Source organism: Delphinus delphis, chromosome 9 (genome assembly GCF_949987515.2).
Source record: "Delphinus delphis chromosome 9, mDelDel1.2, whole genome shotgun sequence".
Classification (NCBI taxonomy): domain Eukaryota; kingdom Metazoa; phylum Chordata; class Mammalia; order Artiodactyla; family Delphinidae; genus Delphinus; species Delphinus delphis.
The window spans coordinates 88,041,467-88,065,979 of record NC_082691.1 but is presented as its reverse complement, the minus strand read 5'-3'; the positions used below and the strand labels follow the sequence as shown (position 1 = coordinate 88,065,979).

General features: G+C 38.5%; 1 protein-coding gene across 1 annotated transcript in view; it reads right to left on the bottom strand.

Annotated features, from left to right (window-relative positions):
- Positions 1-24,513, bottom strand: part of EXOC4 (exocyst complex component 4) — an 814,897-nt gene that overhangs the window by 418,714 nt on the left and 371,670 nt on the right. The window contains exon 10 of the mRNA XM_060020916.1: positions 9,070-9,166. Coding sequence (XP_059876899.1) covers positions 9,070-9,166 — 97 coding nt within the window. The remainder of the gene's footprint in view (positions 1-9,069; positions 9,167-24,513) is intronic.

The window sequence follows — 24,513 nt, the reverse complement described above, 5'->3', positions numbered from 1 at the left end:
AAACAAGTGTAGCACATATAAACATGTTTCATCCAACCCCCAGGTAAATCCCTATGTGGATGTTTAATACAAGAATGGGTTTGGTAGAGAGTCTAAAAGACTGAGAAGAAACTAAAAGGAAAAGTAAATTGAAAATTTAGAAATATCAAGGCCTATTTTTCAGAGAAAGTAGAAAAAAGGAAATGAGATATAACTAATATTTGGAAGAAAAAATATCTAGTTCCCAGCAGTACAGTTCACTTAAATTGCTAGAAAGGTTTCAAAATGGCAGCAGAGGCTCCCTTCCTCTCCCCAGTCCAAACTATGAAAAAAACTTCCTGCAGACTCTCCAAAGCCTATAACAAAATGCTCCTAACATTTACATCTGTAATGGTTTTTCTCCTCGAGAAAAGAGAAAATATGGGGAAATAAAAATTTTGACAATCTTTGTGATGTTCAGTAAGTTGGAAGGATGTTTGCAAACTTCAAACCTGAGAGACTTGTTGTCACACCTTTTCTGACAGGCGACTTTAAACAAATGTCTCACATAGGAAGTACCTGTGTGTGTGTGCTTGGGTTTGGGGAGGGGAGGAGAGAAAGCGCTTTATGTGCTGTCATGGGAAATTATCGGTCTACCTTAAGGAGTTTTACAGATGATCATTTTAAATCAAACACAGGCAGCCTCTCAGCTAACAAAAGCACTAAAGATAGCAAAAGAGGTGACTTTCTCTCTGCTTCATCCTCATCTCTACAATGACCTAAATAAGAATAAGTTCTCCTTAAATAACTTTACCACAAAACATATTTGGAAATTTTATAATTTATCTCTGGATATCAAATAGATATCCAAGCAAAGATCTTAAGTTTGGGCTTCCCTGGTGGCGCAGTGGTTGAGAGTCCGCCTGCCGATGCGGGGGACGCGGGTTCGTGCCCCGGTCCGGGAAGATCCCACATGCCGCGGAGCGGCTGGGCCCGTGAACCATGGCCGCTGAGCCTGCGCGTCCGGAGCCTGTGCTCCGCAGGGGGAGAGGCCACAACAGTGAGAGGCCCGCATACCGCAAAAAAAAAAAAAAAAAAATCTTAAGTTTGAATACAATGCAACTCCCTTTCTCATCCTTATTCTGCTCCTTCTTCCCAAACATCACTAGTAATTGTAGATGTTACCATTTTCCCACGATAAGGCAGTTATTTTTCTATTCTAACATTTTCACTAGGTGTGGGTATATTAATTTCAAAATAAGACTGTGTCCTGCCCTGAGCCGTCCCAAGATGATGTGTTAAGTGCTATAATGAAAATATGTCTGAAGCAAGATAACTTAAAAAATTCAAAAGGAAATCTCAAAAAATTCAGAAGGAAACTCAACTCACATCTTGCAAGGGCGGGTGAGTGTAAGACCAGTGAAAGTTCATAGAGAAGACCAGACATGACTGAATCTGAAACAAAAAAGTGTATGCCAGATAATGAAAATGAGTAGAAGGTTGGCATGGGTGGGTAGATTTTGGATAGAAATAAATAAATGTGGGTAACAGCATGACAGACCTAGGGAAAGGAAAGGTCTAGTGAGGGTCTAAAGTATAAAAGGTGAGTGTAAGAGCTGTACGGATAAGGTCAAGAAGGACTTATACTCTACAAAAAGTCATTCCGACTGCAGTAGCAGACAACAGGAAATCACAAAGAAGAGGGAAGCAACACAATCATTCTGGTAGAGGCATGGAAGACAGATTAGAGAAGTTTAAGTTTGGAGTAATGGGAACCGATTAGAAAGCTGAGAGAGTAAAGCAATAGCAACAGGTATGGGAAGGAGAGAATGGATATGAGACATAATTATGAAGCAGAAGTGACAAAAAATGAATGACAGTGCATGAGTCAGGTAAGGAGGATAAGAGCTTTCTAAGTGGATGCCAAGATTTTTTTGGTCACCAAAAGAGCTGGAGGCATCCATCTCTCAGGACAGGCAATAAAGGAAGATTAGAAGCAGAAGAAGATTTGGCATAGGACATAGGTATGCATAGGGGAGTAGAGGTTGGGGATGGAAAATTTAGACAGATAATTATTAGTAGTTCAGTTTTAGACCCGAACCTGCTTCCCGGACCTTTGGAGACAGTTCAGTTTGGAGATACTGTTTTGAAAGTTATAGCTGAAAATACTGAATGGGTGAGATAATGGCAGAGTAAGCAAAGAAGAGTCTAGGAAGGCTCTGTGGAGAACATGTGTTGAGTGAGCAGGTAGAGACAAGGGAAACTTAACAAGCCTGAGAACGATGATCTGAAGAGGAACAAGAGGCCAGAGACAGTGGTGACAGAGAAGCAAAGAAGGAAAAGATTGAAATACAAAAGCAGGATCAGTTGTGTAAAACAGTAATGAAATCAGGTAAGACAAGGCTGAAAAATACCCTTGAGATTTGGCATTGAGATGGTGACGGGTCTGGGTCAAGAGTGTGCAAATGAATGGGCAGGAAGGGAAAGAAATGAAGAGCACAGCATATACCTGAACAGCTCAGTAGTAAGGAAACAGGAAACTTAAGTGATAGGCTGGGGATGGGGGCAGGGGGTGTGGGTGATATGCAGGATTAAGAAAAGAGATTTTATAAAATGGGAGAGGTTGAGTATATCTATGGGTCCCAGGGAAGAAGCCAGTAGGGAGGAAATGACTGAAGACAGAGAAGTGATAGGAGCTAACAAAAAGAACAAGATCCCAGAGGGCATGGAGGGAAATGGGACTAAGGCTAGAGGAGAAACTGCCTCTGAAAAAGGAAAGGCCACACAAAGAGATGTACCTCTACAACAAATAAATGCCTAAGAGTAGATAGGAAAAATTAAGGAAATTGAGCACTGGTGGGATAATGGACTTCTTTGTCACGGATCTTCTTCTATTCTCAAATTACTACAATGCTTTAATAAGGAACAAAGGCAAGGACAATGTCTGGCACACGTGAATCGCTCAATAAATATTTGTTGAAAAAAAGGAGTAAATGAATAAAAAGTAATTAACAGAAAAATATGATTAAATTGAAGAATTTTCCATGAAATTTCAGTTTATCTTAAGTACATTCAACTCCCAGTGAATGTCGGGAGTTGCATCTTGAAAAATCAACACATCAATCAAAAATATGTAAAAGAGAAAATGTAATGAATTAAGGCTTATAAAGAATAGGGCTTCCAACTTTCAGAGAAGGATGTTGGGTCCTTTTTATTCTTCAGTGAAATCCTCATTTCAATTTTCTTGAAAGCTTCAAAATAAGAAAGAAGCGTAGATTCGCTCAGATGCATTTTTGAGCACCGATGCACCTCTATCAAACCCGCTCAGCATTTCTAATTTCACTTGAAAGAATCGATTTAGTAGCCTCTTTTCATACAATTTTCTTTGCTATCCTTATTTCCACTCTGACATTTAAAAAATAAATAAAATACGCAAACGAGATATTGATGGCTTTGCTGATGCCAGCACCCCAAGCACACTGGGCACAGCAAGAGAGCTGCCCGGGGATGGCAGGCATCTCTGCTGACAGGGAGTTCTCGTGGCCACAGGAGAGGCTGCAGATGGATTAAAACTCAGAAAACAAAGTGGCTATGACAAACGTGACTGGACAGAATATACTATATTCTAATAACCGAGTAGCTAGAGTGAAGGCAATGAATAACGGTAATTAACAATAAGCTCAAGATAGTATAAAGAGGTTAAAAACACGTATCTTTTAATAAGCAAGAATTAAAATGCAAGACTCCAAGACCTACTAAAAGAATACTTAATATCGATCAAGTTTATTTTGTGCTTTTAAAACTTGCCTACCCACTTGCCAATGACTCATTTGTTCAAAACATTTTTACTGACTGTCCGTTATGGACCAGAACCACATGATTTACCTCCTCTCTACAGTTATGGTAGAGCCTCTCAGCTGGGCCTCAGCCTGCTCATTGCTTGCTGTGATATTCCTACGTATTAATATTTGCCTAAGAATGCTGACTTAAGTTGCCAACTATCTTTTTGTGAGAAAGATAATTCTTAATTCTGGGTTATATGACTTTTTACTTTTCTTAGTGTTGAAATTCTTGTTCTTTATTAAAACTGGCAAATTATGTTGGTTCTAATTATTTTTTCACTGACTGATTCATAAATCCCAAAGTCTGGGAAATACAGAGTCAATTAATTTTATCTTCCCAGGCTTTTACTTCCAAGGACACAGTATATATTCATTATCTAAGTAGTCTGGCTTCCGGGCACCCTGGCTCACCACCTAGCCCACCTAGCTAGACCACGCCCCAGCTGTCCCCACAATCTCTTACTTGCGTGGGTGGCTCCTTGGTCCCACAAGATAGGAAAGCAAAAGATTTCTTGAAAAGTTGTTTTGAAGGAGTTTAAATTGTAAGCAGGTCTTCAGACCATAAAATCCTAAAAAGTTCTCATTTACTCCAAAACAGTAATTAAATATTGTGTTTTTATAACTGCAAATTTCAGTGGTATACTGGTACAGTGACTGACATAAAGAAACCAACTACTGCTACTACTTCCAAAAAGATGGTAACTGACACAGACATAATGTTACACCAAAGAAGCCAGACACCAAAGAGGACTTATTGTAGTATTCCATTCAGATGAAGTTCAAGCAAAACCCATCCATCTACAACCAAAGAAATAAGAACAATGACTACCTATGAGGGATCAACTGTCAATAGAAGGAAATCTTCTGGGGCACCGCAAATGATCTGTATCAGTGTTTCATATATTGACCTCGGTCATGGTTACATTTTGGGACACATATGTAAAAATGCATACAAATATATGAAAATATATATGTAAGGATTTGGACACATTAATGTATTAGGTTGGCCGAAAAGTTAGTTCTGGTTTTTCTGTAAGATGTTCAGAAAAACCTGAACGACCTTTTTGGCCAACCCAATATGTCATATCCCAGTAAGAATGAAAAAGAAGAAAAAAAAGATGATTAGCTTTCAAAATATTTACAGATTTTGAATTCATAGAGCCCAATTAAGTAAAATACTTCAATATTCTTTCACTAAGGAGCGATATCCTAGAAACTTTCTGGCATTACACCGTTTTCTTCTTCCTACGTGTCAAATACTTTCTTACCTATTTACAAGGTGGTAGCTTACAGGAATAGGCTTTAAAGAATACGTAATGAGTTTAATAATAATAATCACTAAGTAATTAAAATTCTCCCAGGAGTACTGAAAACTACTCACTCAAGGACATCAAAAACTCCAGTATCTATTGCAATTGCAAAAGAAAAGAAAGGGCAAACCCAGCATTTCCAAGTTCGAAACCAATGCTCTTACCAAAACATTAAATTAAGGTAATTAAAAATTAAACCTTCTCTTATGGTACTTCCACCTTGATTCTTTAAATCTGGTTGTTCTTGCTTCTCTTGCTTGAATCAAAGAACACTCCTCTCTCACTTATTAAATAACAAAGTCTCAAAAAAATACTGTGCTTAGTTTGAGGCTTCTTTTTGTTTGTTTGTTTTGAACTACAAAAGGGAAATTAAAAGGGTTTCTTGACCATGAAATGGAAAATATTTCACTTGCTGTACGACGTGTTTAAAAAAAAATAGTAGGTGGTATTAATAATTAAATGTTCAAATGACAATTACTGAATGTAAGAAAGTTGATAATGACCAAGCAAGAACCCTATAACAAAGTACGCAAAGCAGAAATAAGAGAACAAAATGGATGAGGAGTGTTTTCTGAGAAGCAAAGGAAAGGGTAAAATAAAATACAGAGAAACAGTGTATAGCCAACACCCAGAAGGAATATAAGTTATTAAAGGGAGAGACCACGTTTTTCCTCTAGGTATTCCTATGTTATTTTTGACACCAAATTACATTATCAATTTAGGTTTCAAAATCAGATGTAAATGGGCCTCCAGCTGGACAGAAACCTATTTCATTGAATGCTGAATAAGCGTATATTGGCTACTACAGTCCAAGACAAATACATGTTCAGAATACATAAAAAGCAACACACCGATGATGTAAACATTTTGCTCTGAAAAGAATCTCCTCTACAGTCTTTCATATGTACGCTTCCAAGAATTTTAATTGATCATTAGAAAATTTAATTGATAATGAGAAGAAAATCTGCAACTAGAATATCAGCTTAAATCTAGGTCAAAATCGTGGCAGCAGTCATGATGATTTTAGGTTTACTTGAGAATATAGTTTTAGTCCCATATTAGCTTTACAGCAGAAGCAAGCATGCCTTCTTTTTGCCTTAAGAGTCACTGTAAGGGTTAACTTATAATCACATGTACCAGTTACTGGCACAAGGGAAAAAAAAGGAAAATACAAAAACAGGAGCAGAGAAGAAAAAAAGACAGACAGTAGAAGGAACTCCATTGTAGAGACTCTAATAATTGCTCTATGTACAGTCATGGTCTGAGTGTCTCTCTTACTCTGTGTCAGAAAGAAGAAAGTCAAAGCTGTAATGACACAGCCTTGGTCAACTAGGCCTTGACCTGGTCAGTGATAATCATGAGCACTAAACTGAAACATAAAAAAGGAATCCAAATGAGCAGGACTGGAAGAAACACTTCCATCCAGAGTTCTGAAGCTGCAGAGTATATTATAGAGAATTCCAATCATATATTTAAAGAATGTTGACCTCACAATTCAGCATCTTGTTAACTGCATCTTTTGATTAAGCGTCTCTAGGAACGATACTGTCTTCCAAGGAAAACTTCCCTATTTTTGAATTGCCTGACTCATTAGAAAATTCTCATTATGTAGAGTCAAATCTCTCTACCATCCAACCAACTAACTAGCTCTAATCCAGATTTAGAAAACAACAAAAAACAAAACCACTTTATTTCTTTTAAGTGGCACATATATTTGAAATTAGATATCAAATCCTCTGTTTTTCACAAAGATTTTCAGTTCTTCCTCCTGTTTCTCATAAGGACCGGCCTACCCTTTTCTGCTAACTAGACTGGCTTCTCTTACCTGTCTTCACATTGTTGCTGAAATGTGCATTGACATGTTGGCTGGAACCGTGACTGACCCTCCAATTTACTCCATTAACATAAAATTGCCAGTTAGTTGCAATCAGTGTTCGGGCATATATCACACAACATATTTTGAAAATACAAAAGTAAGAGAAAGCTTAGAAAAAAAATTTATAATCTCCAAATGTTACTTAGTTTGAAGACTAAAAGCATTTAACATTTATTATATAAATTCCAAAGCAGTGACCCAAATGTGGGGTTTGAAATCTAAATATACCGCCACTCAAGTGCTTCACAGGCCTTCACAGGTCAAACAGTCTGAAAAGATAGCAATATTTTTCATAATTCTGAGGACAAGGAAAAAACCATTGTTTCATAAAAATGCGATAAGACAGCAAAATTTCCTCCCATGCGTGAATAATGTATGACCTACAATGTTATTTGCTAGACTGTTTAATCACCAGCATCTTTCAAAATGTCTATATAAGCTTTAGCTCATTAAGAACAAACATGTATCGGTATAAAAATATCACATACCTGTGAACACTCAGACTAATATTCTGCCAAATGCCAATGCACACATCAAACTGACATGGGTGGGCCAACTTTTGTGCATTTCTCAAGGATAAAAAATATTCGGAAAAGAAATACAGAATTACTTCACTCTATGACATTCATGCTAACTCCAATAATCAAAAACACACACGCACGCTATCTACCTATCAATCTATCTACCTAGGTAGATAGATTAATATTACTATTAATCTATCTACCTAGGTGATTAATTATAAATTAATTATAAATTAATTAATATTATATTGTATATCTGTGTCCCCAAAGTACCCTTTTTTGTTGTACTCAAAAACACATAACATGTAATTTGGGCTTCCCTGGTGGTGCAGTGATTAAGAATCCGCCTGCCAATGCAGGGGACATGGGTTCGAGCCCTGGTTGGGGAAGATCCCACATGCTGTGGAGCAACTGAGCCTGTGTACCACAACTACTGAGCCTGCGCTCTAGAGCCCACGAGCCACAACTACTGAGCTCATGAGCCTAGAGTCCCTGCTCCACAACAAGAGAAGCCACCACAATGAGAAGCCCACGCACCGCAACTAAGAGCAGCCCCCGCTCGCCGCAACTAGAGAAAGCCCGTGTGCAGCAACAAAGACCCAACGCAGCCATAATGAATAAATTTAAAAACACACACACATGTAATTTACCATTTCTTAACCTTTTTCAGGTGTACAGTACAGAAGTGTGAACTATATGCACATTATTGTGTAACATCTGTAGGACTTTCTCATCTTATAAAACTGACACTTGAGATCCACTGAATAACCACACCCCTTCCCTGCGCCCCCCGCAAAAGTATCTTTTTAAAGGTATTCAGGGCTTAGAAGGTTTTTAAATGGAAGTATCACAGATTCTTATTTTCTTAAATCACAGTATCACAACAAACTGAGCATTTTAATAGATTTCATTCTCATCACTAACAAGTTTTATCCTTCAATATATAAAACCACATATTTGATTGATATTAATGCCTTTCAGTTTTTGTAAATCATATTTGTTCAGAGACCTGCCAGTTCTCAAAGGATATCTGAGTCATGAGTTTAAAACAGACAGATCATGGTGCCGCTCTTTTTTCCTGTAAAGGGCCAGTAAGTAAATATTTTAGGCTGTGTGAGGCATAGGGATTCTGCTGCAAATATTCAACTCTGCAACTAGAGCCCCCAAACTGTTATGGGCAATACATAAATGGATGAGCCTAACTCTGGAAATAAAAATTTATTTAGAAAAACAAGGGACAGGCTAAATTTCTCCTGTGGGCCATAGTTTGCCAACCCCTGAAATAGTTAAGGGATAGTGACAAGGAACAGGACAGGGACAGGGAGTAGTTAAGAAAGAAAATCAAATAAATGTATCTATGAATAGTTACTCCTGAAACCAAGTAGCTACTTAGTAGGGTTGACATTAATTTTCTATTGACGAACTTTGATTGTGAGGTCCTATAAAATGGAAAAAGTTCTTTTTATGACTTGTTTCAATGCTGACTGACCTACTGGCATTCAGTACATTAGCATAAATAATGAAAATATTGATCTTCAGTAAGTACATAGGATTTGACTTACCTTAATAATGGATGGAATATGACAGTAATATTTCTGGCTCCAGGTTTGCAGACAAATTTTGTTCCTCCACCTTCAATTAAGTTGTCATCAGGACCCCCTTTCAGAAAAAAAATAAGAGAGAGATTAGCTTATCAGAACTTTTGCAAAGAAATAAGCCTATCAGATGTATGTTACACTATCACAAGGAAGATCATCTTTGAAAACAGCTGCCTTTAATATTTACAAAATTATTTTATTTTGAATGACTTGATTCAGTCTTCCTCATTAAATAAGCAATGGATTCGCATTTTCACTCTGGCGTGAGAACATGGAAGCACAGTAAGAATAACTATATTTAAAGAAACAATGCAAGGGTACAACCCAGTTAAGGCTAAAATTTTGATCTCTAATCACCACTGTCAACCTTGTACAGCACGGCACATGAAAACTTCAGGGGAGGGCTTCCCTGGTGGCGCAGTGGTTGAGAGTCCGCCTGCCCATGCAGGGGACGCGGGTTTGTGCTCCGGTCCGGGAAGATCCCACGTGCCGCGGAGCGGCTGGGCCCGTGAGCCATGGCCGCTGAGCCTGCGCGTCCGGAGCCTGTGCTCCGCAACGGGAGAGGCCACAGCAGTGAGAGGCCCGCGTAACACAAAAAAAAAACAAAAAAAACTTCAGGGTAAGGAAGAAGTGCCGTTCAGGCTTGTCTAGGGCTCGAAAGGTTGCAGCAGAGGCCCACATGCACCTAACCAAGCATACTTCATCAAATCTAAGACCTCACTAATTGTAAGATACACTATCGTTGTAAGTAACACCAAGAAAAAAAAAATCCTGCTAACTAAAGTATACAATGCTTCCTTATTATTTGGAATCTTTTTTTTCTCTTATTGAAAAGTTCTTTACAGCTTAAATATACAGAACTAGGTTAAATAATTCATAAATAAGTAAATTTAAGGATTTATTAAGGTTTTTAAGATAAAGAGGTATTTAGCCAAAACCTCTCATACACATATAATAAGGAAACCTAAGAAAAGTGAGTTGGTTAAGGTATTCTTAAAACTAGTTAATATTCAGAGTGCAGCTCTTCTGAATGGCTCAGACTTGTCACTATCTTTGTTTTCTAAACAATTTCACTAAGTGGATTTCTTGAAGGAGTACATCCAGTATTTTACTCCAAGCTGCTGATACCAATTCTGCAAGGTTTAATGTTGACATGTTCTTGATACTATTAGAAGGTTTAAAGAGAAGGTGTTCTTACAACAACCAAGATTAATACTCTTTCGTCAAATGGTCCTTAAGAGGTTCACTAATTGAAATACTGAAGGGTCATGATGTGAAGAATAACCACTCAGCTCACAAGTACTGAGGCAAAAACAACTCATTATGACTATCTTCCGGTCGATAGCCATTAAGATGTCACTGATTTAAGATATATCCTAATTTCAGAGTTTAGAACGTGACAAATGTACATCCTGGGGTGTCGGGAGAAATGTTCCCCCGCCCCCCGCCTTCATGTTTCTATGCATTAGGATGAAGCTCAATTAAAGTAATCCTGGCCTCTGTCCATCTCTTACCCACTCAAGGGAAGTGAACTAACTCCTTTGGTAAAATTGAGAAGAAAAAGCGGGGCATGCAGAGCTCAGCAACCCCCTTCTTCCACTTGAGAAACCAGAATGCCTGTACAAAGTCAGCATTGTCTCACCGAGTTTAGCAATGAAGGTCCTACCTTGTCAGAGAAGGATAAAGTGGTCCAGTACCTTCTGTAAGTAAGTAAATTTGTCTAATTTTGGTTTTCAGTCAGCAAACTCATCTGGCTCTCTTAACTAGGCTACATCCTTCAGTCTAGCTTATATCAACATAAAAGTGGTATTTCATCTTCCATTTACTTACTTATATTATTTCATAATAGTGTCAGAACTTGGACAGGAAAGGTAGATGCTATTTAATAGACTTTCTCAAAACCCTAACAATCTACACTTACAATACTGCATTTATTTTTGCTAAATTAAAGTTTCTTTTTAATTATAGTTCTCTGCATGATACCAAACATAAATCTCACCTGATATATTATCTGCCTTAATGGTCTCTGAGGTATCTTGGAAATTGACTGATAAAAACATGTGAAGCTTTAGAAATCCATAGCCTGGATCATCAAGACTTCCCAGAGGCATCAGAGTCTAGACAAATCCCACTTGGCTCAGTCGTTTCCACCAACTAATCAAAGGATGGCTTTTCTTAAGAAAAACAGAAACTGTAATGGCATGTACAGCTCTAGATTCAAAATCATGAGCTGTTTGTTCTCATTTGGAAAAAAATCCTCTTGTATTATTATATTTGCATTGGAGATATCAGCGTTCTGCTAAGTCAGTGATTTTTGCTCAGTTAAAAGGAAAGCGAAAGGAGAGCATCAACACTACAACAGGCGCTACTCCTTTAATAAAAATCTTCCTCAAAAGGTCACATGGTATGGTTACAAACAAAAAATAAAGAATAAAAATAACTTCTTTACTAACACTTCTCTTCCTAAGATCGTAAAATCGAGTCAGAATTGAATCACCAAGGAAACGTGCACATGTGTCCAAGAAATCAGGTTATATTCTGCACTCCAGGAACAACATAAATGACTTCCTACAAAATACATAAATCTACACACAAGAAATAATGCACTTTATCTACTCAATATGAGCACATCCTTAAAGGACAGATGAGCTGGACTGCATGGTCTCCAATGCCTTCTAAAAATTCTGAAGTTTTCTGATTTTAGATACTCAATAATTAAATACAGGCCTGACTACCCCAGCTCCAAACTCGCATCTTCATGCACACTGAACACACTGTATGCATGACCACCTCAATGCCTTGGTCCACACTGGACTCTATCTGGGGAGACCTCTCCGCTCCTACCATTCCTTTAGGGCCCAGGTCTACACCTAAACTGTCAAGTGCCCCTCTCCCAATGTCCAAAACTCCATTAACAGTGACTTTGTAAAATAAACCATATAACCTTAACATAGGTCTTTTCTGTTACTGTCACTTGTTTTCTAGTTCTTATGTAACCTTCTCCCCACTTGGAATGTAACATCCCAGAAAGTACTTATAAAAATATATATATTTGGTGAATGAATGAAGGAAGAAACGATGACCTAACTCAGTAGAATGTTATTAGAATTAGATGAGAAACTATATGTGCAAGTCCTTGGTGAACTGCCAAGAACCTAACAAATGTCAGCAATGCTCTCTGTATCCCTAAAGGCTTACAGCTAGTAGATGTGCTTCGTCAACTTTTGTTGATGACAATCACATGGGGAACACAGATAACAAAAAATAAAGATGCAAAATACCAAAAATAAGGCACAACAGCCACTAGAAATGTCAGTGGGAGGAAGATTTGGCTGTGAAAATAAAGGCATGATGACAACGCATCCAGCTAGAAACTAATAGTTTCATTTGTTCTAAATCTGTGTTAGCTACATACAGGCTATTACCGAGTCACACAGTATGGTTAAACTAATTAAAAAGTAAAGATTGGGGCTTCCCTGGTGGCACAGTGGTTGGGAGTCCGCCTGCCGATGCAGGGGACGCGGGTTCGTGCCCCGGTCCGGGAAGATTCCACATGCCGCTGAGCGGCTGGGCCCGTGAGCCATGGCCTCTGAGTCTGCGCGTCTGGAGCCTGTGCTCTGCAACGGGAGAGGCCACGACAGTGAGAGGCCCGTGTACCGCAAAAAAAAGTAAAGATTGGGCAGACTTATTTAAAAAAAAAAAAGAAGAAAAGAAAAGAAAAATTCCCTTCCTACCTCAACCTACAACCAAAATTCCATCTACAGGAACCTTGTATGCTTTTCCAAGCCCATTACCAAGCGCCATCAACACTGCATTTGATGCAATTTCCTCTTCACAGACTAAGTCCAAATCTAGCTATAACTAAATTACTAATAAACAGCACCAACCCAGTGAAAACAGTGCTTGAAAATAAAGCTGTCAGGACCACAAGTAAAGGTCATGGCCAAAGACTGTATGGTCTGCGAGTCTCTGTCCTCTGAGGTTTATTCTAGCTTTTCAATATTCTGCATGAGAAACAAAACTCGTCCCTCCTCACAGGCCTTCCGTTAATCAAGTAATCTGGGAGCTGCCGTCATGAATGTTCTTAGGGAACATGTTGCTCAATCCTGAGAAGATCAGGGAATGGGCCGGTGCAGCTCCCTCCCCTTCATTCATTATGCTCACAGTAATCCCTGCTGTCCCAGGCCAGGTGACAGGCACCAGAGAAAATGCTGAAGGATGATGGATGGCTGGAAAGAAAGGGGAACTGACAGCCATATTACAAGTAGAATATATATTGTTCAGAAAGGAGGGGACAAAATGCTCCAGTCATATTTCCTGGTCCTAACAAGGAGCACAATGGCTGACAGGCTCCCTCAGGTGACTGGCAAAAGGCACCAGGGCCACACAGTGACTGCGGGGATGACAGCATCTTAGTGCGCACAGCCTGACCCTTCTTTCAGAATTTATTTACTTACAGGTCATTAGCTCCTAAACTTATATATTCCTTGATTCTTCCCAGCTAGAATTTGATGTAGTTTATAATTAACATAGTCATGTTAATAAAACACACAAAAAAAAACCCAAAGTCTCAGGAAGAAATGGAAAGGAATGTTCTCCCTGAGAGGACTACATACCGTACAGTGGGAAGAATGAAAAAGATTTGTGTCAGACCCTGGATCTCTATTTATTAGCAGTATAAGTATGATAAAAATATTTAAATTCTCTGAGTCTCAACTTTCCCATTTATAAAACACAGATTGCAATAAACTCTTTCAGAGACTTGTGGTGATGTTTAGGTAAGATAACGTACCCCAGGGCATTCAGTACAGAATTTGACACATGGTACATCTCAAATAAATGACTGTCTACTTTTTCCCTTTAGAATTACCAAGCAGTTAAGGATCTAAATGATCACACTCTCTCTCTCTCTCTCTCTCTGTCTCTCTCTCTCTCTCACACACACACACACACACACACATATCATTGGAACATAAACTGAAAAAACAAAAGGTTCAAATTAAAAAAATGTTATACTTGCTACTTTAGGCAACATCATACTAGTCAATATCATTAGTGAGACCAATTAAAACACTTTTGTCTTATTTTAGGGTCAATAGAATTGCAGTGAAATTTTTAAAAATTGCTGAGAATACTTAGAGCCTGACAACAGGAAATTAGTCTTTCTCTTAATTTTTCAGTTAAAAATAATCAATATTAAATGTATAAATGTTAAAATTACGCATGCTCTGTGCCAAGAGCTTAGACGAAAATAGTATAGAATTTGATGGCCACTTTTGTTGAACCACAGAAAGCAGTATGCCTCATCTGACATTTTTAATGTGTTCTGGATGTAAAGTTGGCCTTTCCACATAAAAAAGAACCACAGTGAAGGTGAACTTTTTTTTTTTTAACATCTTCATTGGAGTATAATTGCTTTACAATGGTATGCTAGTTTCTGCTGTATAACAAAGTGAATCAGCTATACATATACATATATCTCCATATCCCCTCCCTCTTGCGTTTCCCTCCCACCCTCCCTATCCCACCCCTCTAGGTGGTCACAAAGCACGGAGCTGATCTCCCTGTGCTATGGGGCTGCTTCCCACTAGCTAGCTATTTTACATTTGGTAGTGTATATATGTTCATGCCACTCTCTCACTTCGTCCCAGCTTACCTATCCCCCTCCCTGTGTCCTCAAGTCCATTCTCTACATCTGTGTCTTTATTCCTGTCCTGCCCCTAGTTTCCTTAGAACCTTTTTTTTTTTTTAGATTCCATGTATATTTGTTAGCATACGGTATTTGTTTTTCTCTTACTTCACTCTGTATGACAGACTCTAGGTCCATCCACCTCACTACAAATAACTCAATTTCATTTTTTTTTTAATCAATTTTATTTATTTTTGGTTGCGTTGGGTCTTTGTTGCTGTGCGCGGGCTTTCTCTAGTTGCGGAGAGCGGGGGCTACTCTTTGTTGCGGTGTGCGGGCTTCTCATTGCAGTGGCTTCTCTTGTTGTGGAGCATGGGCTCTAGGTACACAGGCTTCAGCAGTTGTGGCTCGCGGGCTCTAGAGCACAGGCTCAGTAATTGTGGCACATGGGCTTAGTTGTTCCACGGCATGCGGGGTCTTCCAGGACCAGGGCTTGAACCCGTGTCCCCTGCATTGGCAGGCAGATTCTTAACCACTGTGCAACCAGGGAAGTCCAATTTCGTTTCTTTTTATGGCCGAGTAATACTCCATTGAATATATGTGCCACATCTTCTTTATCCATTCACCTGTCGACGGACACTTAGGTGGCTTCCATGTCCTGGCTATTGTAAATAGTGCTGCAATGAACACTGCGGTACGTGACTCTTTGAATTATGGTTTTCCACATAAAAAAGAACCACAGTGAAGGTGAACTTTTTTTTTGATTAAAGTATAAATAATTTACAACGTTGTGTTAGTTTGAAGTGTACAAAGTGATTCAGTTATATATGTATATTCTTTTTCAGATTCTTTTCTATTATAGGTTATTACAAGCTGAGTATAGTCCCTTGTGCTATACAGTACGTCCTTGCTGTTTACCTATTTTATACATAGTAATGTGTATCTGTTAATCCCAAACTCCTAATTTATCCCCTTGCCCCTCACCCCCACTATCCCCTTTGGTAACCATAAGTTTGTTTTCTCTGTTGGTGAGTCTATTTCTGATTTGTAAATAAGTTCATTTGCATAATTTTTTTAGATTCTACATATAAGTGATAGCATATATTTGTCTTTGACTTACTTTACTTAGTATGGTAATCTCTAGGTCCATCCATGTTGCTGCAAATGGCATTATTTCATTCGTTTTTATGGCTGGAAGGTGAACTTTTCTATAGCAAATATTCTGCTTCACAAATACTTTCTAAGGATTATGAAAATACATACAGGACTTCCTTGGTGGCACAGTGGTTAAGAATCCGCCCGCCAATGCAGGGGATGCGGGTTCAAGCCCTGGTCCGGGAGGATCCCACATGCCACTGAGCAACTAGGCCCGTGCGCCACAACTACTGAGCCTGAGCTCTAAAGCCCGCGAGCCACAACTACTGAAGCCCTCGCACCTAGAGCCTGTGCTCCGCAACAAGAGAAGCCACCGCAATGAGAAGCCTGCACACTGCAATGAAAAGTAGCCCCCGCTCACCACAACTAGAGGAAGCCTGCACACAGCAACAAAGACCCAATGCAGCCATAAATAAATAAATAAATAAATTTAGAAAAAGAAAATGCATACAGTACCATAAATACGCAACTCCTGATTGCATCAATAAAGAGGGTCGTTAATTAGGTCTAGGAGCCAGCTGAATGGCCTGAGTTCCCTAAATTCACAGCTGTCACCATGCCAGAGGTGTTCATTTAGATTAAGTTCTTTAGCAAATGCCTGTTCTTAAAGCACAAATTATCATTATGACTTAGTGCTGTTGCTGCTGCTACCAGCAGCACCAAACTTGTAACAAGGGTCTGTACATGAGCTTGGTGCTTGGTGCTAGATTAAGAAGAAAACAGGACTTCCCTGGTGGCTCAGTGGTTAAGAATCTGCCTGCCAATGCAGGGGACACTGGTTTGATCCCTGGTCCAGGAAGATCCCGCATGACGTGGAGCAACTAAGCCTGTGTGCACCACAACTACTGAGCCTGCGCTCTAGAGCCCGTGAGCCACAACTACTGAGCCCGCGTGCCACAACTACTGAAGCCCACGCACCTAGAGCCTGTGCTCCGTAACAAGAGAAGCCACCACATGAACAGCCCACGCACCGCAACGAACAGTCCCTGCTCGCTGCAACTAGAGAAAGCCCGTGTGCAGCAACAAAGACCCAATGCAACTAAAAGTAAATAAATAAAAATAAATAAATTTTAAAAGAAGAAGAAGACAAAATACTTATTCTTACCCTCCAATGACTTACTATTACAGACAAGTCAAGCAAATCAGGATTGGTGATGATATTCTATGGCTATTGGATCTGGGAAGAAAATCCAGGCAACAAGCCCCTTTGAGGAAAGGATCATCTTTTGGACTCAACTCTTACCTAGTGTATAATTATTATCAACAATACTTTTCACATACTGTTATTCATAGATGTAACTCTTGTGCCTAGAATAATTTCTGGCACATCATAAGCACTTGGCAAATGTTCATTAAATAAATATATGAATAAGCATGGATAGCACAGGGAACTATATTCAATATATTATAATAACCTATAATGGAAAATAATCTGAATACAGATGTATGTAACTGAATCACTTTGCTATATGCCTGCAACTAACACAATATTGTAAATCAACTATACTTCTTAAAAAAATACATGTAGCTGGGACAAAGTGAGAGAGTGGCATGGACTTATATACACTACCAAATGTAAAATAGATAGCTAGTGGGAAGCAGCTGCATAGCACAGGGAGATCAGCTCGGTGCTTTGTGACCTCCTAGAGGGGTGGGATAGGGAGGGTGGGAGGGAGACGCAAGAGGGAGGAGATACGGGGATATATGTATATGTACAGCTGATTCACTTTGTTATAAAGCAGAAACTAACACACCATTGTAAAGCAATTGTACTCCAATGAAGATGTTTAAAAAATAATTAAAAAATTTAAAAATACATGAATAAGCAAATGAACAAACAGCAAATGATAAAGAATATCTTTTAGACCAATTGAATTCTAAGTACAAACCACACAGGACCAAGCAGTTGTATTTTGCATAGAGTTTGCTCACTGAGGAATCCATGTTTCAATAAAGTGCTGAAAAAGTATATTGATTAAGATGTTATTTGTAGCAGACAATCTTCCAAATAGAAACAAATTAGTTATTCCCACTATAAGTAAATGGCTTGCCTATATTTCAATGCTCAATTATATTTTATTCCTGGATAGCCTAATGTTGTATAATTAAGACAGGTGTAATGCATTACACAGGGAGTAAAAAGAAGGTTAAGAGGGGGCAAGGGGACTGATATTTATTAAACATTGACTAGGAAACTGGTGTTTGTATTCACTTAATCCTAATAATACCACTGTAATATTATTACCTAACACAGATGAGGAAATGGAGACTCGGGAGGGGCTTAGGGGGATGTGTTTTGCTCAGGGTCCCACACATGGTAGGTTCAGTATTCAAACAATTTGTTCCCAACTGTATATACTACAATGTGCTTAATATCATTTTATGGTCCCAAGGAATTCACAGGTTGAATCAAATGATGTAGATGATGGGTGACAGAGGAAATTTCTAAAACAGGGAGCAGTTAAGCCCTGATTTTACAGTGGTTTGACATGTAATATGCTCTTTCCATGTAATCAACACTAAATACCACGGTTGGTTATCCAAGTCAAGGCACACAAAGCCTCTTTGACCAAAAATGTAGGTGAAGCTTAAGAAAAACAACATTCTACGGATAAAACGCTCGTGTAGACAATGATTCTGGAGGAAACACATTTAATGGTCCAACCGAGGCCAAAAATAACACTTTCTCATACAGTCCCAGCAGCAAGAAGCGGAACGCTACTTTTCCCCCTTTCTCCAGGCTTGCCAGTAGAGGATATAAGGGGCCCTCTAAACCCACTCTACTGGTGAGGACTCCTAGGAGGTCCAGGAACATGAAGGTAGAAGAACAAGGGTTGGGACCTTCAGGGAGGGAACTCGGATAATCTGCCTGTATTAATACCTAAACACTGATATAAGCTGATTTTTTTTTGTTTCCCCTTTTAAGTAAAAAATTTGAATAGCCCTTCTTTGCTTCTGCTTCTACTGTTACTACAGGTCGGTTCTACATGTCTATTCTTTTGAGACCCACACAGTGTTTTATGGTTTTTTACTTTAGTAACAAAGGAAAAAGGAAAGATGAGGAAAAATGATTGGAAGTTTGGCATTGACATGTACACACTGCTATATTTAAAATAGATAACCAACAAGGAGAGCACAGGAAACTCTGCTCAGCAGTCTGTAATAACCTAAATGGGAATGGAATTTGAAAAAGAATAGATACATGTATATGTATAACTGAATCACTTTCCTGTACACTGGAAACTAACACAACATTGTCAACCAACTATACGCCACTATAAAATAAAAATTAAAAAAATAGACAAAATACAGTGATACTATCATCACAAAAAAATGTTTTGAAAAGTCTCAAAGGTCTCACAATAAAATAAGCAGTTCTAGCGTGTAAATTTAGTTAGTTTTTTTCTTTTAACATAAAACCTTGTTTGTATTTTTCTTCTCAGATTTGTTGAGGTATAATTAACAAAACTGTAAGATATTTTAAGTTTACATTGTGATAGTCTGATACACACACCCACTGTGAAAGGATTCCTCCCCATCCAAAGTAACACAGCCATAGCTTCATATTTTTTGTAAGAACATTTAAGTTTCATTCTCTTAGCAAATTGCAATTATACCATACTCTTGTCTCTAATAATGTTGTCCTCTGTAATTCTTGAAAATACTGAAGCATGAATTTTGGGCTAATAACTTAATATGAACCCATAACTTAATATGAACATGGCAAACCCTGTGAGAAAAGCAAATGATGGCGGTGGTTCTTTTGGTGCTCAAAAATTATAATAAAATGGGGATGACATGCATCACTCAAGATACCATTATTCCCTGTCATAAGCATTGTCAGTCACTGCCAACTGAACCAGAATCCATGGGTGTTCCAAGCAGCCACAACAGTTGTTAGGAGTTGAAACTTACCAACCCTTTGAAAAAGAAAAACCACATCTCTTGTTCAACATTCTACACTCATCAAATCCAAAACTAAACCAAAACAATCAAATAAACAAAACGCTCTCCTGGGCATTGTCACAGTACTTTTATTATACAAAATGAGTCTCTTGGGGGGGCATGAAAAAGCAAAGAATTAGGAGTTCCTGATGAGTAAATTCATGCTCAATTTCTTTAGTGGGGTGGAGACTTAAGGTGAGTGGGGCTGAAATAAGCTAATCTTTGAAAGGAATGGGAGAAAAAAAACATTGATGAAGGAGTCCTTGATAATCCTATACTGCTGAGGGCCCAGGTGAGATGAAATAACTGGAATTTACAGCAACAGCATATAATATGGAACATTCTAGAGCAGAAATAAGTGTGGAGAAGAGAGACTTGGAGAGCCAGAGTTAAGGATTTACCAGCTGGATGTGTGAGAAGGCAACGGGGAAAAAAAGAGTTGAAGGTTCTGGTAAGAAAAACAATTCATGTGATTAACCACAGATGGGTCAAGGCTTGATAAGAAAAGAAGGGAAGTTTGAAAGAAACTTGAATAAAGTATATGGTAGAAGCTGACACTTGAGGGTCTCTATAAGGTCAAAAAACATTCGAGGCTGGAGTGAGAGGGAGAGATTTGAAAGGAACAGGAGGCCATAGAGAGGGACATACTGAGAACTGTTTCTGTCCTCACTTCCCCTGCGGTCACAAACACAGGAAGCCCTCCCCTGAACTAGAAATGGGGTGGTGAATGTGGGGGGCAGTTAAGTTTGATGTTTGGTAGTTAAAGAATTAGGCAGCAGCAAAGTTTGGGAGTGGGGGTAAGACTGAGTAATGAAAGAAAGAAAGGAAATCCCAGGGATCTGAGCCCAGAGGGAAAAGGGAAGTTCCTTTTCGTTCTCCCTAGAGTCACTCATAGGTATAAGGTATAACGTAGGGGAAGACCATCTAAATTAGGGACTGCCCAGCGATGGATCATTGTGAGAAGGACAAACCACATGTGTCTTGAAGCATAAAGAACAGCAGAGTATGTGCATGTGCAGTATCTTATTTTTTGGGAATTTCAATGTGAGCAGGCTGCTGGGAAGCGAATAACTCATCTGAGTTTTGTTTCAAGCAAGACAATCTCTCCTGTATTTTCGGTTAAAGACCATGAATGAATAATTCTTATAAAGAAATAAAAATCGTATCTTGTAATTCAAGAACTGAATACATTCTAGCTCCTAAGTAATAAGTGAAATTTATAACAATCTATTATTTTGCGGGTGATCTCTTGATTTAAAAAAGAGAAGGAAAAAAAAAAAACAGTTCAGTTATCTTCCTAAAAAAAGAGAAGAGGTTTTGGAGGATGGCATGACAAGAAACAAAGAGAAATGAAGCAACAATTTTTAAGGTTAATAATAGCTCATCCTGAGCCATCTGTAAAATGTTTACCTGGAGCTCTTCATGAGCATAAGTCAAAAAAAGTTCCATTAGTAACAGTACTGACAGTTTCTGTAATGGAGTCTGAGATGGCATGTTCTGTGGAGAGCATAGCGTGAAGTATGACCAATTACCAAAGGACCCAAAGTCACTGCATGCAGATTTTTAAATCGTTGATCAATAAAGGACAAGGGAACTTTGACCACTGTTGAGGAGCATTCCTACCTTAGTGACATTATCCTCCAACTCACTTTATTTTAAGGCTACATCAGGAGACTGCATTGATCCTTTTTTCTCTTTCCACTCTTTAACAGATGCCCTAGTTTTAATTATCTTCAATCAATCAAATTTATTTTAGTGGCTAGTTGGGTATATCTAGCTCAGAGATTCTCATATATGTAAGCTGGAGTCTGCAACCTTACTTATCGTGTGCCTGGTTTCCTAGCATAATGTTTTCAAGGTTCATTCACGTTGTAGCATTTATCAGTATAGTACTTCATTTCTTTTTATGGCTGAATAAAATTCCAATGTATGTATACACCACACTTATCTATTTACCAGGTGATAAAACATTTGGGTAGTTATACTTTTTGGCTATTATGAACAGTGCTACTATGAACACCCATTTATAAGTTTTGTGTGGACATATGTTTCCTCTTCCGTATATACCTAGAATTTGCACTGCTGGGTCATATGCTACATCTATGTTTAACATTTTTAGGAACTAGCAGACTGTTTTCCAAAAAGTCTATGCCCTAATACTCATTACTGTTTTATTTTTAAATAACTAATTATTTAAAATAAAATCTGAACGTGAGGGGGATGAGGTGCTGCAATGGTCAGCACACAGAGGAAGTATAAGTATCTTGTTCTCCAGAAGAACACTTTCCCACCAGCCCTAGACCCCACCCCCTGACTCCTGTAGGGGTGGCCCTGTCTGTTTCCATCATTAAGGAAGCATTACCAGGTGTCACAGGTGGTGGCTAGGGCAGAAGCATTTGGGCATTGGTACAGCTGGGTAACTATCTGTACTATCTGTACTGTTTCAACTAAGTGTCTGTGCTGGTTCATCACCCACGATTGAAACAGACAATAAGGTTTCTCTCCTCACTCAAGTTTCAGGTTGCAGAAGATTCTACTGTTTGCTCAGTCGTTCTTGTTAAAATAAAGCAAGTGATATGAAGGACGACAGAATGCAGTGAAGTTCTCTAATCAGATGAGCCCATCTCAGTGCTGACCTAACACGTATGTTTGACGAGTCAGGAGCCTTCTGATGCTGTCTTGTCAGCTGAGTGGTAGATTTATGGCGCGAATAAGCATCAAGTTGAAAACACAGAGACCATCAATCTTATTTTGCCTGTGAAATGGCCTACGGTGGAGCCCAGGCCACTGGGAATGCTTAGCGCAGAAACAGTTCATTTGGAAGAAATGCTATCGTTAAATGCTGTCATTGTCTTCACACTCAGAGATATGCTTAAATCTAAGTACTCCCAAAGTTTGAAAGGAATTATTTTGAAGGGCTTGATGTGACAGGTACAAAGAATAATAACCCCAAATGACTTTGAGAAGTCCGAGAGACAAAGGTCTCTTCAAATACAAATTAAGAGTCAAAATACAAGTGGCAAAACATGGTAGCATTTAGCTCACTGACAAGGATAATCAGTGCTGGCATCCAAACAGAAACAACATTATTTCATGGCTCATTGGAAGCATCTGGATTACTGAAGCACAGGTGGCTTCAAATAACTTTACCAATCACTGTTTAGGTTTAATCAGCAATAGCCAACCTTCCAGGCACTCTAGGCAACAATTCTTGCAATATTCTCACTGAATCAAAACTGGTCTTCCAAGTCAGCTAACCGTGAGCAGTACATGATCAACACTCAGAATTAGAGCTGGCACCGTCATTTTTTTTGTCTGTTGCTGTATAAATAGAGTACAATATAGGACTGTGCACACCCAATGTTCAGCCAATAACTGATAAACAATAATCAGTGTTTTACAACCTATTTAGACTCTCCATTCCTTGCGGTCTCAATGTCCAATATACTTTTTTACCATAATGGAATACGAGATTGATTAAAAAATGAAATACAGTCCTCTCGTTCATCTACAACTGAAATAATGACAATTATTTTAAAAAATGAGCCTGTTATGTTTGAAATCTTGACCTCTATCCTTCATTAAATGCATTAAGTTCAATGTCAGCCACCCACCAAAAAGTTGTGAATTTGTAGTGAACTTTCACAATCATATTTGCTCCACATTTTTCTGGCAAACATATCTTGGACTTATTCTCAAATTTTAAATTTCCCATTTGATCAGCTGTGATTGTTGAAAAGCACATACCTTAAGTGTTAATATTTTACACACTACTTGATCCCAAAATTTCTAGGAATTTCCTCCTAGGCTCAGTAGAAAATAATATCATGGGTAAACTTAAGATTTGACAAACAAGGATGTTTATCACAGAACACTGTATTAAACTTTAAAAAAAAATCACTTAAAATGCAAAACAATAACTGATTACACAGATACACACAAATATGCATATATATAATTGATACAAACATTTACAGATATAGATCTCTATTACTGGAATATGTATGATGCAGCTATTAAAAATATACAGATACTGCAATAAGGCAAGAAAAAGATCTAAAAAGCAGGAGCCCATTATGGCAAAACGTTATTAATTAAAATAATATTGTGAGATAAGCCTGTATTATGTGTCTCATAATTGCAATACTGGAAGTCTTTGCTGATCTGATTCTTTTTGGCTCTCATCTCTGCTGAATCTTGTTCCTGGATCTTTTTTTCCTGTATATGTTGTGTATTGTGTGTCTGTATGTTTCATAAGATCATTCCCTTAGAAATTTACCCTGAGCAATTCTTTGAGGCCTGGTTAGAAGGTATGTTCCACTAGAAAACGTTAGTGATAGCTTCTACTCGTTTACCTAAGGGAACTACCAACCTGGAACCCATTTTATTTTATTTTATTTAACATCTTTATTGGAGTATAAGTGCCTTACAATGGTGTGTGGAACCCATTTTAAACTAACCTCTCAATTTGGAATTTTCTCACGTCACCCAGAGGATGTATATTTTAGCAACAAAACTGGTTTCTCTAGCAATTTTTCCTCCCTTCAGCCTATGCCAGTGTAACCAACTTTCTTTCGGTCCTTTATAGGAGGTGGAGAAATTATGGAAAAGAGATGGTATTTCTAGATGATCCATATACTCTAGGTGGAGTTTGGGGGTATGTTCTACTAGATTCCCTG